Here is a 17357-nt window from a genome sequence, read left to right as displayed (position 1 = left end):
GTTTCAGGTAACGTGAAACGAAAGTTGCTCGCAATCGACTGATAAGATTAAGCAGGAAACGTTTCTTTTGAATGCATGCGCGAGTGAAACGGATTGCATGAAACATGTTTCATGAAAGAGGGCTTCACGAAATGCTTTTTTCCGGTGTGCATCCCGCCTTATGCGCAAACATACTTGTTCATATACTAGTCAAATGTATGGATGTTATTACCAGCTCATACAAAATTGTTTGAGGACCTCCTCATTCTTTTTAATTTGACATGTATTTCATGCAAATCCCTCATACTAGTAGATGAGACTTTCTCTATGTTCGCTTGCTTCCATACTATTGAGAGTTATGTGGTCTGAAATATCGTTGGTAATTAATCTCTTGAAATGTAAATGGCAAATAATACAAAATTGTTCGATAACATCCCCATAGTTGTCAATTTGACTTGTATCTCATGCAAACCCCTCATACTAGTAGATAATACTTTTTTCTATGTTCGCTTGCTTTCATACTATTGAGGGTCATGTGGTCTGAAATATCATTGGAATAGAATATAATAGAATCTTTATTGCAGCCATATCTGAGGTCTTCAGATATAATACAAGAGTCAAATATATACAACATAATACATGATACAAGGACAAATATATTACATCAGCAAGTTACACCATAGAGAAACAATAGCATAACTAGATATCCCATGGTATAGGGAATTTATGTCGCAACTTTTACTGTTATCTCAAGCTGATAGACCACATAGTTCTTTCCTGTGAAGCTTTATGACAATGGTAGTCTCTCATATTGTGCCGTTTAAACACTCTCACCCCAATAAAACAGTAAAAATTGACAATAATCGACAGTAATCGGCTTGAGATAACAGTAAAAGTTGCGACATAAATTCCCTATAGCATGGGATATCTACTTACGCTATTGTTTCTCTATGGTTACACTATCAGTACCCTATGATAATATGTCACCTGATTTTCAACTTATAACCCAATATTCCTAGCTACTGTATAAAAATTTTCGATCTTGTTTAAAGGCTTAGCTGCTAAGAAACAGCTATTGGATTATGTAATATCTTGAAACTATTTCATTCTGCTTTTATCCATTCATGTTCACTCATGAATAAACTCCATTCATGTTTACTCCAATTCACTTCATTCATGTTTACTCCAATTTACTCCATTCACTTTAATTCACTTTATGTTTATTCATGGTTCTTGTCAATTTACTACACATAATTTTTTCCAGGTATTCAAGTGACTCCATTTCGCCGGTGGCAGAGAACGAGGGTGTCGAGGTGATCCCCGAGTTGATGGAAGACGAAGAGGAGCCGAGTCTGGCCGAGGACAGCTACACGTCGGCTTCGGAGAGCACACTCAACACCACTGTGCTCGAGTACGGTCACCCATCCACTGACAGGCGACTCGACATCATCAACTGGGACTATGCGCTCGAGGATATGTCGCCCAGGGATGTAAGTAATCAGAAAAACAGTCCAAACCGTTGATAACTGTAGATAACGTACTCACGCACTCATGTCTAACTATATGAATTCACTCTTTAAACTATTATTGTTGTGTATTCTGCAATGCAGATTTATCTTGAAATTCTACACAATTCTCATAGCCATGAGGACAAATTCTACTATTTAATGAACGATGTTTTGTATTCTGTAATTTAGGCTCACATATATTGCCCTACTGTTTCAAATTCTTTGGTTGTTTATTGGCTATTCAAAATGAATCATCAATTTGAGTTATTACTACTAACATATCTTCCTTCTGATTATAATGTTGAATTTTTTTTTCGTCTGAAATTACATTTGTTGTGGTGAAGGTGATGAATAGTAATATTAAAATATTAATTTGTTCATGGAAATCAACATTAGAGTTCATATAAATAAAAAGAAATGAATGACAAGTCAGTCAAGAAATCTACAGATGAAAAAATCTGGTGTGGCACACTCACACAACTTTCCTTGCTCATTGAACTGTAAGCCCCATTCTTAAAGGAGAATAATTTAGTGGAATAACATAATGACGATTGGCAGCAACATATTTGACACTATGATCAGACTACTGTATATGTGTATATATAATATTGTTTTCAGAGTACTTTTTCCTTTGTGTAAATTGTGAAATTCGATGATATTTTTTAAAAGTAGTCAAAACAGCTGTTCTACAGATGAAATATCTCGACTATGTGTTCTTTTTATTAACTGCTCTACCTACCTACAGTACCTCATGCACGAGAAGGAGGTTACAAAGTCAATTTCTCAAGGATGGGGTGGACCTCCCATTAGTTTCCCAGAAAGGAGACTCATGCCAGCTAATAGAGCTGATGAATAACTTATACAGGATATGAATTTAAGAAAAAAATCGGTCAAGTCATTTTTGAGAAAATCATGAAAAACATGGTTTTTTTAGTAATTATCCGCCATTTTTCTCAAGAATATTACGGAGCTCCTGTGCAATTTTCCAAGAAATGAGACTCATGTCAGTCGATAGGGATTATGAATAGCTATCCATGGTATAAATTTGAAGAAAATCGTTAGAGCCGTTTTCGAGAAAACCGTGAAAAACATGGCTTTTTAGTGAATATCCGCCATTTTTCTCAAGAATATTACGGAGCTCCTGCAATTTTCCCTGAATTGAGACTCATGTCAGTTGATAGGGCTTATAAATAGCTATCCATTGTATAAATTTGAAGAAAATCGTTTGAGCCGTTTTCGAGAAAACCGTGAAAAACATGGTTTTTAGTAATTATCCGCCATCTTGAATCGAATTTTATTGAATTTCTTATTGTCGGATCCTCATGGTATAAGGACCTTAAGTTTAAAATTTCAAGTCAATCGGTTAATTAGGAATGGAGTTATCGAGTTCACAGACATACACACATACACACACACAGACCAACACCCAAAAATCATGTTTTTGGACTCAGGGGACCTTGAAACGTATAGAAAACTTGAAATTAGGGTACCTTAATTTTTTTTGGAAAGCAATACTTTCCTTACCTATGGTAATAGGGCAAGGAAAGTAAAAAAGTGCAACAATCAAATTGAATAAGATCGGGTACACCAACATTACTGTGAGATAGTTATTTACTCTCATTAACTAAACTGGAGTAGAATGGTATGACAACCTGAAACGTTTTCTCAAGAATGGTTCAATGGATTTGTTTCTGTATATAATATGGATATCTATTCAACATGGATATTTTCCACATCATCTCCACTACAAAACAGCCAGATAGCTTGTAATGCTATGTGGTAGGATCCAAATATACTATCACTTTTGATGAATGTTTGTTTGATATCATTGCTTCATCAATTTTATGCAGTTTTCACTCATTCTAGATTTATGCATTTCGAATAATTTGTGTAAACTTAATGTGTTCTTTCCTTGTCTACAGGGTGTTCTGTCAAGGTCGAGCACCACTCTGATGCAAACCTCAATGAATCAAAGCTGTTCATCATTGGGTGGCATCGAACAGGTCCCTCTATCGCTATTGGGCAGCGACCTACAAACCACGCCCACTTCCAAACTCAGCGAATCAGTGAGCGACATCTTCAGACCAATTACAGGCGAAGAAACCTGCGGCGTTCTGGAACCTTCCAGCCACAGTGGCAGCTCGGTTACATTGGTGGCTGATAATATGACTTCAGAGGAGCCACCTAGCAGTGATTGTGGGATAGTAGTGCTGCAGCCTAGCGGTGATAGCAGTAAGCTCCGTTTGCTGCAATCTAGTGGCGAGAGTGGGAAACTGGCTGGCGAGAGTGAGGCGGGAGTTTTGAATTCGAGTAGCTGTGAGGAGGGGACGCTGATGGGGAGTAGCTGTGAGGAGGACGTCCGTATGCAAGAATCGACCACTTCCACGTCTAGTTTCATGATTAAGAATATGATTGCCGACGCCATGACTGAGAAAGCTAAGGAGCAGTCGCCGCAGTCTTCAGAAAGGTGAGTTCACAATCAAGATTATACAGAGTGTCTAAAAAGTTCAATAGTCTAATTTCTGTTCCAATGATGAAGTGGGCTATAATTTTCATCAACCCTTCTGTGGCCGCCAAGTTGCATAAGTTCCGACTATTGCTTTAAAGAGGCATTTAGTAAAGTCATGAATCGAATAAAGCTTAAAACAAATTGATCATTATGATCCTGGCATGGCTTTGAGGATCTGTTAGCGATCAACCCAGTTCACTCAAAGTTGTAATCAGTTAGCACCAATAATTTGGTAGATATTCTGAGAACTATTTCTTGACTCAATCTTGTTATTATTTTCAGATTGTCAGATGCCAAAATAGGTTCCAGTGAGCACACATCTGGCGATGAACTGGAAACTGCCACCTCTTCAGACATTGAAGTTATATCTAGGTGAGTTAATTTCCATTCCATTCCATTCCATTTCCTTTTTATTATTTAAAAATGGAAGCTTTTCACTTTTGTCAAACATTTTTTGGTTTATTCCATATATTTTTTCATGTTTCCAACATTCTTACAATCAAATTGTGCTTTTATTTTTTCATTTTTTGAGAACATAAATTGGTCTTTAAGACCATCAGATCTCATAAAAAACTTTCGTTACATCATGCTGAGCCACAAATGGCGACCATGTGCTCTCCTAAAATTTAAAAATTGTAGATATATGTTATTTGTTGCAACACGTGCTCTGAACATATTGTATTTAGGAATATGAACGCTCGAAGAGCTAGAATAATAAAAAGAACAGTTTCTCGAAACTATTGAAAATGCATTTGAATAGCTTACCTAGACAGACGCTGGGGCATTATTCTTTAGAGAATAGTTTGAAACAAAAATCATTCTTTCCTAGAAACGTAACAGTATTCAAATGTCAGTCACAGACACGTTTACTATAGAAACCACATGGCCCACTGTGCTTTGTGTCAACCCTTGTATATATATATTATATATATTGTATATATAGTATCTATAGCATAAGTTGATGGCAGGTGAATGAAAATTGTGAATAGCGATATAGATATATAGTTAGGAGAGAAGTAATTATAGATATGTGAGTTAGTTCACAATGTAACCACGTGGTTAGCATATGCTACAATTTTACCACGTGGTTAGCATATGAATATTATTGAAGCAATTATTTGATGATCAATTATTTGAATGGTGATCACATAAAACGATAAACATGATATATGAGTAAATGTATTTATAAATTAGGTCATGAAGTAGATTAGGCTATATGTATAAAGTATTCAACAAATATAATGTTACATAATAAATTATAATTTAATAATTATTATAAGCTAATTAAGTTAGTTGAATCCGAATTCATAGGCTAAGGACAAATTTGTAAATAGAATAAATTAGTATATTTGATTGAAAGATGTTGACAGTGAGTATAAGAACCTGCTTAATTAATTAAGTAGTAATTAATTGGTATCTTATTAATTTGATTTATTCAACTCAATTGTAATGATGTACTGTATGACATTGTATTTTGTTCATTTCATGTGTTTATTATTGAAGTATTTGCCATATTAGATTTATAAGATTGATTACTGTATTAATCAAATCAATGCATTCAATTGTCAGTATCCAAACTTCAGAGTTTAAATATTGATAAAATATATGATATCATTTGTTTTAATAATGAAGGGGAGCCATAGTTTGAAATGATATAACATAATAAACATTATAGTGAATTCAAATTGATATTTGAATTCAATTTGTGAGCAGAATATTAGCTGATGAGTTTGAGGGTAGGCGGAGCTAGAGGGCGAAGGGTGATGAGGGGTGGAAAATCGTGGTGCTAGTATATATGCAGGCAGACCATGCCTTGCAAGTTAGTGGCATTTGAGTTGCAGTTAGTGGCAGTTAGTTGCTGTTTGTTGCTGTGAGTCTCTTGGATTTTGGACAGTGTTCAGTGTAGGAGTGAGTTTTTGGTCTCAGACTTCAATTATCCTATAGGGAATTGACTGAGCCAGGTAAAGATTGTATTTAGAATTTTCAATTTTTCTCATTTAAAATCCACACCACCCCACCCTAAAAAGCCCAAATAAGTATATAAAATTTCATAGCATCATAGTAAGAGCAAACTTAATTATTATTTCTCTTTAAACTCATATCTAAAGACACAATCTTAATTAATTTCTTGAAGCTTATAGTTGAAATTCACTTCTAAGCACAAATAATAGTTTTTTTAAAGCAAGGCTCCCCTAATCATATTCATTCTTTAAAATTTATCAATTCTGTTATTTTTGACTATAATCGTATTTTTAACTAGGGGTGTTCAATATTTTGATTTTATTACTTATTTTTCAAGTAACCTGATAAAAGTAATAAGAACTATTTGTTAAATTTTGTTGTTTAAAATTAAACTTGAACTGTTGTACTTTCAAAAACTTAATCATCTTGTATTTATATCTAATCATTACTATATTTTTGATCAATTTTTTATAAATTCATATAAATTTAAAGTTCAATAATAAATTCATAATTAACCTTTGTTTTGCCTTTCACTTTATACATTCCCCTTACACACGACCCTGATCTATCTATCTTTATCTTTTCTTCTATACTATTATTAGTTCAGTGAGTGAAATATAAGTAAAGTAATTATTTTATCAATTCATTGTAATTGATTGGCGCCGGGGCAAAATACCGTATAGAGTGAGGGAGATCGAAACTCACTCTAAATAAAGACCGAAGTGGGAAAGAGTTCAAAATGTCGCCGCAACTAGGGGCCAGATTCTAAGTTAATCTGCTGAAGTGTATCAAGTGAAAGTGTATAATAGTGAATTGGTATATATAATCATCCTCATTTGTGTGAAATTCTTATTGAGTGTGCTACAGAAGTGTGATAATTATTGTTATTAGTATTGCCAGGTAGGAAAGTTATCTGTTTAAATTCTTCAAATTCTCAGTGTTTAACCTATTCACTTAATTACTTTGTATATCAATTTTTAAATTCATATTTGGTGCGCTCAATCATATGTAGATTTTTATATTGGTTATAGGAAAGTTGATATTATTTATTCTCATTCAATATTACTTTGGGTAGCTTTATTTCAAAAGTCTGTTATTTGGGTTTAATCAATCATTTAGTATGTTATTTTTGTGAATATAATTTTGGGTTATATTAGTATAATATAATTTTTGGGTATAGAAATAGAGAATAGGAAGCCCTGAGTATAGTATCATTTATATCTTTTGTATATTATTTTATCCAGTCAAGCATCATAGAAAGTTAAATTTTAATTATTTATTTGTGGGTGTAGTTCATTAAACAGTATTTCAATTTTCTGTATGAACATTATTTGGGTCATGTATGCGCTTCGTGATAGGTAGGACTAGTAATAGGTTCGTAGTATAGGTTACCTATGTCAGGATATTTTCTTAGAAATAGGGTTGTGAACACACTTCAATCAGACACAATGGCAACAAATGAGAGCACCACAACAAATTTCGAAAGCAGTGAGGGAAGCACAGATAACACCATCAAGACCAGTGAGAGTCAGGAGCAATATTCACCGGAGATGTTACCGAATTCTGACATGGTAAATCAACCTGGTGACTCTCATGACGACCAAGAGCAAATTCCGAGTGGAAAAAGGAGTAAAGCGGGACTATCAGGGAACGAAATGGACAAGATTTTCAACTTATTAACAAGTATGAGGGAAGATATGGGTGCCAGCTTCGAAGAAAACAGTAAGAAATTGGAAGAGAATAAGAAAGAAATGAACGAAAAGTTAGAAAAGTTAAGTAGCAATGTAGAACAGCTGGAGAGAAGATTTGAGAAGAAAATGGAGGAAAAAACTAAAGAGATTTGTGGTGAGATAGCAATTAAAATAACAGCAGTTGAGAAAAACGTCGAGAGAATAGATAAGAGACTTTCAACAGAGATCGCATCGGTGAGAAAGGAGCTATCAGAGAAATCAGGTGGAATTGATAATGCAGCCTTTAAAAGATTTGAGGAGCAGCTCGCGGAATTTCACAGAGAGAAGGAGAGGATGAAAACGGAATTCGAAAAGGCCAGGACACAACCGATTATCGTCAACACCAGCTGTAGGGGATTGGATGAAGTGCCAAAATTTGAGAAATATCTGGAGAATCCTATGCAATTTTTGATTAAGTTGAAAGAGTATTTGCGGCGTAGTGGGAAAATTAACTGGAGTGAGCAATCAAGCATCATTGAAAAGTCATTCGATAGTCAACACTCAGCATGGTGGATGATTATTCAGGCTAGCATTGACTCTCTTGAACAATTTGAGGAGCGTTTCACCAATAAATTCTGGAGCCAACTCACTCAAGATTCAGTGCGAGAGAGATTGAGAACCGGAAAATTTATTAGAGGGAGGAAATTAAACGCAAGTGAGTACTTCATAAAGCAGATGCTCATTGCAAGGAATTTGACACCGGCACTCTCGGATGAAGAAATGGCTGAAAGAAGGAAAAGGAGACATGACAAGGATATAAAATCTCCTATTCAATATAAGGAAGGAGATTTAGTTCTTATTAAGAAGAATATCCACTCAAATAAGGAAGACAAAATAATTTCGAAACTGTGTCTAAAATATGAAGGACCGTATCAAGTTTCAAAGAAGAAGAGCGACAACTGCTACGTAATTAACTCTATGGACGATAAACTAGTTGGTGTGTACAATATAGAGAGAATGAAGGCATATAAAAAGGTGACAGGAGAACGTGTAGACTAGCATTTAGTGAAGCTCACGATAAGGGTGGATTGAGTAGCCCTTAGAAGGAGTAAATCTAAATGCTAATATAGTCTATGAAGAGATTGTAAATAGATAGGGAATTGGAGATGAATGGAGCAGCTGACTAAGTTGACATCATCAGCTTACGAGAGTCACTAGGGTAACGGCCAGTCAGAATTCAACGTAACATGCAGCATCCAATGATCCGGTTGTACAGCGATGGAGAACTACAGTGATCTTCAAACTTCTAGACCGTCCATATGAACTCATGTTGTGGTGTCTGAAGTGTGAGAACATTAATTTCATCACGTAGTTTACTCTTAATAACCATCCTTTTAGTGTTAATGTCGCAAAGACTAAACTCATGTTTCATTTAGTATTTGCTCTTGAGAGGGGGGTTTTGAGCCACAAATGGCGACCATGTGCTCTCCTAAAATTTAAAAATTGTAGATATATGTTATTTGTTGCAACACGTGCTCTGAACATATTGTATTTAGGAATATGAACGCTCGAAGAGCTAGAATAATAAAAAGAACAGTTTCTCGAAACTATTGAAAATGCATTTGAATAGCTTACCTAGACAGACGCTGGGGCATTATTCTTTAGAGAATAGTTTGAAACAAAAATCATTCTTTCCTAGAAACGTAACAGTATTCAAATGTCAGTCACAGACACGTTTACTATAGAAACCACATGGCCCACTGTGCTTTGTGTCAACCCTTGTATATATCTATAGCATAAGTTGATGGCAGGTGAATGAAAATTGTGAATAGCGATATAGATATATAGTTAGGAGAGAAGTAAATATAGATATGTGAGTTAGTTCACAATGTAACCACGTGGTTAGCATATGCTACAATTTTACCACGTGGTTAGCATATGAATATTATTGAAGCAATTATTTGATGATCAATTATTTGAATGGTGATCACATAAAACGATAAACATGATATATGAGTAAATGTATTTATAAATTAGGTCATGAAGTAGATTAGGCTATATGTATAAAGTATTCAACAAATATAATGTTACATAATAAATTATAATTAATAATTATTATAAGCTAATTAAGTTAGTTGAATCCGAATTCATAGGCTAAGGACAAATTTGTAAATAGAATAAATTAGTATATTTGATTGAAAGATGTTGACAGTGAGTATAAGAAACCTGCTTAATTAATTAAGTAGTAATTAATTGGTATCTTATTAATTTGATTTATTCAACTCAATTGTAATGATGTACTGTATGACATTGTATTTTGTTCATTTCATGTGTTTATTATTGAAGTATTTGCCATATTAGATTTATAAGATTGATTACTGTATTAATCAAATCAATGCATTCAATTGTCAGTATCCAAACTTCAGAGTTTAAATATTGATAAAATATATGATATCATTTGTTTTAATAATGAAGGGGAGCCATAGTTTGAAATGATATAACATAATAAACATTATAGTGAATTCAAATTGATATTTGAATTCAATTTGTAAGCAGAATATTAGCTGATGAGTTTGAGGGTAGGCGGAGCTAGAGGGCGAAGGGTGATGAGGGGTGGAAAATCGTGGTGCTAGTATATATGCAGGCAGACCATGCCTTGCAAGTTAGTGGCATTTGAGTTGCAGTTAGTGGCAGTTAGTTGCTGTTTGTTGCTGTGAGTCTCTTGGATTTTGGACAGTGTTCAGTGTAGGAGTGAGTTTTTGGTCTCAGACTTCAATTATCCTATAGGGAATTGACTGAGCCAGGTAAAGATTGTATTTAGAATTTTCAATTTTTCTCATTTAAAATCCACACCACCCCACCCTAAAAAGCCCAAATAAGTATATAAAATTTCATAGCATCATAGTAAAGAGCAAACTTAATTATTATTTCTCTTTAAACTCATATCTAAAGACACAATCTTAATTAATTTCTTGAAGCTTATAGTTGAAATTCACTTCTAAGCACAAATAATAGTTTTTTTAAAGCAAGGCTCCCCTAATCATATTCATTCTTTAAAATTTATCAATTCTGTTATTTTTGACTATAATCGTATTTTTAACTAGGGGTGTTCAATATTTTGATTTTATTACTTATTTTTCAAGTAACCTGATAAAAGTAATAAGAACTATTTGTTAAATTTTGTTGTTTAAAATTAAACTTGAACTGTTGTACTTTCAAAAACTTAATCATCTTGTATTTATATCTAATCATTACTATATTTTTGATCAATTTTTTATAAATTCATATAAATTTAAAGTTCAATAATAAATTCATAATTAACCTTTGTTTTGCCTTTCACTTTATACATTCCCTTACACACGACCCTGATCTATCTATCTTTATCTTTTCTTCTATACTATTATTAGTTCAGTGAGTGAAATATAAGTAAAGTAATTATTTTATCAAGTCATTGTAATTGATTGGCGCCGGGCAAAATACCGTATAGAGTGAGGGAGTTCGAAACCCACTCTGAACAAAGACCGACAGTGGGAAAGAGTTCAATGCTCATAAATTAAGAGAACAATCGCTCCCAGTACTACTTGTACAATTACGAATTCTTCTGAACTTGCTCAATCCGAGAACTACTTTATAATTCTGACAACTGCATGTGCATGCACTACTCTCTTTCAATTTAGCATTACAGTTTCCTACCCAGTACTCAAGAATAGCTCGAACCCAAAGCCTTTCCATAACTATTAACCCACATTTAGAGCCATCTATATCTAAGTTGATATTCACAATTTAGTCGCACCATCCAGGTGGGTCGATCTTCAACATCTCCTTCTGTAGCACCAAGCCTTTCCATGTTTGTCTTCTCCATCATCGTTTGTCGTTTCCATCATCTCTGTTTGGATCATCTACGTTTCTCTTCCCACACAATTGATATTATATTATTAGACATAATCTTCCGAGTAAATCTCTTGCAAGGTTAGGTTCATTGAAAAATACTCCAGCAGATCAATCCAACCGTTTTGATCCGACCTTAATCACGTCAAACTGCGTCCTCAAATCTGGAATCTTACTTATAAGTATCAGTGTATGTGTCCAGTACAGTGAATTATCATTCCCATGAGTTCTAATCGCACTATTCCCACTCAGCCCGACTGAAAAAATAGGAATAATCTTATTAGAACTCATGAGAAATTATTTTCCTACTATACCGGACACGTTCACTAATATTCTGTTATATGGGAATCCAGATTTAGGTTTACATAGGTACTGCCCAACATATAAATACCTCTGTCTGCTTTAAATGCTTTCCCTAAATTCTGCCAAGATCAGTACAGGAGATTCAACATTTTGGCAAATAAAGCAAAGAAACGAAAAGAAATAGTTATTTGTATATCTAGAGTGAAAAGTGCTGTTTTTTCCCCCTGAGGGAAAAGTTTGAAGCCCGAGGCGAAGCCGAGGGCAACAATTTTCCTGAGGGAGAAAAAACATTTTTCACTCGTGATATACACAACATTTTTCCTCCACCTACATTCTTATAAAAACTGCAAATAAAATAATTTTTAAAAACGTACGTGACCAAACAATGTGTTACAACATAATCTAAAGAGTAAACAGCTAGGCTGGCTTGTAATCACAGTTCTCCGCCGACTGCGATATGCGCTACCTGTCGGCAAAAGTTGTAACAACAATGGCCGCCACAACTACAACTATGATTAAGTTCACCTATCAAATTTGATTAGTTAATAAGGAATATTCATTGCCTGGTATTTTGAATAGCATGGAATATAAAAAAATATTTATACCTTTTTTTAGTATAGTGATATGATATGAAATATCGAGTGGATTAAATGCTGGCTTTGTAATCCAAAGGCCCGGGTTCGAATCCCAGCCCGGGCAATATATTTTTCTCGGGCCACTCCCGTGTTTTGGATGGACACGTTACCGTCGGTCCCGGCTGCTAAAAAACAGTCGTTAGGTCATGTCAGAGGCCCTGAAATTAATCAGTTGCGACCTGAAAACTCTGACACCAGACCTGAGCCAGCCAGGTCACTCGATATTATTATTATATTACCTATTACAATGTAAGTTTTTAAAATAGAGATGCTTCCCATGTTATTTAAATGGAGTCACTTTTCCTACCTAGGGAGTTTTTCTGGTTTTTACTACCGAGAGCGAAAAAGTGACACTTTAGTATTATGTTTCAGGGAGTAAAGTAAGTACTTTAGACAGTAGGTGGAGGAAAAAATGATGAATTCATTCATTGGATGAAGCAGAATCATTCCTATATCAATCCTACTTTTTCCAGCTCAGGCCATTGTGGACTTCGGCCTCCTCCACAACATTTATCCAAGCATCTATCTTATATTAATCTTCTCCATCCTCCATATCCCATCCTTATTAAATCATCCCTATCTCATTTTCCCATCGTATTCTCGTTCTGCTCCCTATCCTTATCAAGTGAAGTTTCTCTTTAAGCACCATATTTTCATCAATCGTACCTGTTACATAAAAAAAACAAGCTATTGTCCAAAACCTCTAGTACTGAATTTTGTCTCAAAAGTATTTTATAAATTTGGTTGGTGTTGTGAGGTTTGGGATATTTTGATATGTATTTTTGGACTTTTTCCAGTCCGACGCCGAATGGCGATAGTAGTAGTGCTGCCTCAAGACAGAGTCCTGCCAAGTTGCATCACGACAAAACTCCCAAGCCGAGGTTCGGGTCGTGGCTCACCATGGGAGGTCGCTCATCGTCCGAGCCCTACGACACTTTCTCAGCTAAACAAAAAGGTAACTTATATCATCAAATCACAGTCGTTCGCCATGAAAATAAGTATAATTATGATTTGTAATTGTCAATGAAATAAATAAATAATCATGTATAAATAAGTATGGTTTAATAATTATGAATAAGTATAATAATGTATGTCGGTTCACATTAGACAAGTGTTAGGTGGGATGTAGTAATATTTATTCATATTGAAAACACAAATATATATTCAAATATCACTAATTCATTTTCAATGCCCGCGGGGTTGGTCTAGTGGTAAGGAGCGATACAAACTTCGGTCTGCTAGCACCACCTAGTTCGTGGGCTCGAATCCCGCCGATGGCATGGACGTTTGATCGTCTCATCAGTTCACCAACGCTCTTACCGTCACCCACGCACAAGCAAAAAGCTCATGTTGCCATCATCCGCAATAAAAAAATGTAGAAACACAAACATATTTCAACACCTATATTGTCATCTCTACATCCTGTATTGTCAACACCTTATTGTCATTGGTCTAGTCTGAAGAAGTTCGAAGGTGAAGTTTCTGTGTCAAACTGAAGATGACACCATACGAGTTAAGCATTTTTGTGATTTCTCCAAATAAATTCGTGACATGTGACTGTATTTTTGTGTTTAATCGCACATTGATTGATTTGTGAAGATAAATTGGCTAGTTTAATTATTAATAGATCTTGTGCTGTTTACTGGTTTGGAATACTCAGTGAAATTAAGTTTCTATCACTGTATATTTGAGAGTGTATCAGACTAGTTTAGTTATGCAATTATTATAAAATACTATATTCCGAGAGATTTTTTACATGAACAGGCGAAACTTCATAAGGTAAGCAAATTCAAACTCCTGGGTCATATTTTAGACTTCAGACTCAGAATCTAGAGTCGGTTTAAGTATACGTCTGCGTAATAGTATATGATATTGGAACAGTAGTATGTACGCACCGTAGATCATAATGGATTACTATAGATCACTAGGACATATACTACATGAAATATCAAAATATTTCATCTCAATTATTAGAATTGATTATTGAATCATGGAAATAGTTATTTGTGCAACTAGTGCGCAAAGTGACAGTTTGCTGCACCGAAAGAAACGTTTACGCCCGAGCCATAGGCGAGGGCGGAATGGTTTCTTGAGTGCAGCAAACGAACTTTTGCGCACGTATTTCACATTAAATTTTTCCTACAGTTACCATTGAATATGAAAAGTGGGTAATTATGGGTAAATTTATCTGAAATCCATCAAATGTTTTTCTGTATAATTTTATTATTAATAAAAACCTTAATTTATTTAAAATTGAATTATAATGATTAGTAATTCAATTGAAAATTTATGTGACTACTTGAAGGGGATTTATGTTATGTAAGCATTGAAATGACTATAATGAAGGCACATAATGGCAAGGCAACGCTGTTCTCCACTGCCATTATAACGTGGGCCTCACTATGAGTATTACCAACTTAATTTTGATTTTGCTGCACTGGTGCTCCATATAACCCACTAACTATTTTGCGTTGTCATGCTGCAAATCTGGAGTACGCAAAGTACTCACTTTGCGCACTAGTGCGGAAAAGTGATTCTTTGCGGCCTGAAATCAGTGCAGAAATGGTCACTTTTCAAGGTATCTGTAGGAAATAGTTATTTGTGCAACTAGTGCGCAAAGTGTCAGTTTGCTGCACCGAAAGAAACGTTTACGCCCGAGCCGTAGGCGAGGGCGGAATGGTTTCTTGAGTGCAGCAGAGGAACTTTGCGCACGTATTTCACATTAAGTTTTTCCTACAGTTACCATTGAATATGAAAAGTGGGTAATTATGGGTAAAATTGCCTGAAATGCATCAAATGTTTTTCTGTGTAATTTTATTATTGATAAAAACCTTAATCCTAAAATCCTAAAGTCCTCGTTGTCCTTGGTTATAATATATAATGTAATAATTAGCGCGTTGTGCTTGGTTGCACCTCTGCTCACTATAGCAGCCCAGTCACTCTTACCAACTTCATTTTGATTTTGCTGCACTGTTGCTCCATATAACCCACTAACTATTTTGCGTTGTCATGCTGCAAATCTGGAGTACGCAAAGTACTCACTTTGCGCACTAGTGCGGAAAAGTGATTCTTTGCGGCCTGAAATCAGTGCAGAAATGGTCACTTTTCAAGGTATCTGTAGGAAAAATATATTTTCTCGACGAGTAAAATATATTTGAGATTGAATAAATCGACCATTATCAACAAGAATCAACAAATAATTTTGGATCAGATATACCGGGATAACGTTAAGTCACAGTTTCTTGCTATAAAATTCGCAGGAAAAATAAACGTGACAACTATGCCGCCCTATCATTTCCACCAACGTGAATCTCACTATTGACAGAATGCTTCTATGTTTTATTCATAACAGATAAGAATCAGAGCTTCAGAACGACTAGTATTGTTAAGAAATGAATTCGTTTTAAAGTATACAATTCATTTGAAATAATTCTCTGCATGAAATTTTTTCTTCCTTTTATATAGAAAATCTCAGAAATGAAAGAAATAATCGAAGCCAGGGAGTCAAAACTCTTTGACTTGAGTCGTGCCAATGCTGAACTTCAAGAAGCCAATTCCGATTTAAGAAGGTATGTTGTCAGTGTTTTCTCCAATCCTGGTATACTCAAATTCACAATTCTTTCCAAAACTTGGCAAAACCATTGATTTGAAAATCATCAGACGAGATGATAATAGCAATCAAGAGGTCTCAAAAAATAGTTTCAAAAGTGCGATATTGGTTAAAAGTTGTCATACTTGTTATAACATTTGTCATAACAATAATCATAAAAAATGCAATCACGCAACATTTTATACATAATAATAATGTCATGTTTCACTCTTGCTGAACTCATAAAATTTTACTGGACCCAATCCTCCTTCCCTATATATGATTAGCTGCCCTATATATACAAGTTTGTTTGTATTAAGGGGAAATCATGTTGATTGAAAAATATAATTTGAGCTTGAAATAAAAGCTGATGCAAATGAATAATTGTTCAAGAAGCCTAGAGGCTTCTTTCAGAACTGCTTGAGCAAGCCACGGTAATGTTTGTTAGTCAGCCAGCGCGGTTTCAAACAAGACACTTGAAAACTAACGGCGTTCTGCCTTTCACAGGTTGAAATATTGTATATTGATCATTGTTCACTGTATTGTTCTTAGATTTTTTTGTTCTTTCAGTCACTAGTTCTATGAAATTATTTTATTTTATTCTACATTTACGATGCAAATGACACTGATGTAATAACATTGGTAGATGGAATAATAAAGTTGCTATTTTTCTTCCAAATTTAGGCGATGACATAGTCTAAGATGAGGTTAGTCTTTCACGTGTACAATTTAGTCCAAAATAAACATGGAAACTATAAATATAAATTTCGAATTTAGATGGCTTAAATTAATGAATTAGTTTGATATATTTTACTCAATTACCACTTGAAACGATATAATATTGAGTTATTCAAGAAAATTAGAAACCATTGAAGAAACACAAACTTCTAAACACTATTAGAAATTATTAATAATTATTCATTATTAATGATGTATTCATGTTTGCTCCTGTTGCAGTCAACTAGAATCTCAAGATGTGAATCAAATGAGCGAAGAGTTCATGCAAAGACTTGCCGCCCTTGAGAGAAAGTTTCAACAAGCGATAAGGGAGAAGGAAGTTCTAAGGAAGCAGCTTGACGTAAGACATTTGTTAAAAGAAGGAAAATTATCCTCTCTAATTTCTTAAGAAGTTTTCGTTATTTCTCATTTATTAATACTGTCTCTTACAAAAAACAATCATTTTATCATTATTCTTCCTTATCCATTGAGCATCTTGGAAGTCTTCTTCTTTTTCCCATAATCATGGTTCATTGAACAAAATTCAGTCTGCTTTCTGACGTTAATCAAGCCTATTTATTACAGTGTTTCAATTGA

General features: G+C 34.5%; 1 protein-coding gene across 1 annotated transcript in view; it reads left to right on the top strand.

The window, feature by feature from the left end:
* Positions 1-17357, top strand: part of LOC111060202 (TATA element modulatory factor) — a 57611-nt gene that overhangs the window by 17199 nt on the left and 23055 nt on the right. The window contains exons 7-13 of the mRNA XM_039429576.1: positions 1244-1469; positions 3410-3954; positions 4279-4368; positions 13252-13467; positions 14200-14233; positions 15920-16023; positions 17001-17121. Of these exons, the coding sequence (XP_039285510.1) occupies positions 1244-1469; positions 3410-3954; positions 4279-4368; positions 13252-13467; positions 14200-14233; positions 15920-16023; positions 17001-17121 (1336 nt within the window). The remainder of the gene's footprint in view (positions 1-1243; positions 1470-3409; positions 3955-4278; positions 4369-13251; positions 13468-14199; positions 14234-15919; positions 16024-17000; positions 17122-17357) is intronic.

Source organism: Nilaparvata lugens, chromosome 5 (genome assembly GCF_014356525.2).
Source record: "Nilaparvata lugens isolate BPH chromosome 5, ASM1435652v1, whole genome shotgun sequence".
Lineage (NCBI taxonomy): Eukaryota > Metazoa > Arthropoda > Insecta > Hemiptera > Delphacidae > Nilaparvata > Nilaparvata lugens.
This window is presented reverse-complemented; position numbering and strand designations above follow the sequence as displayed.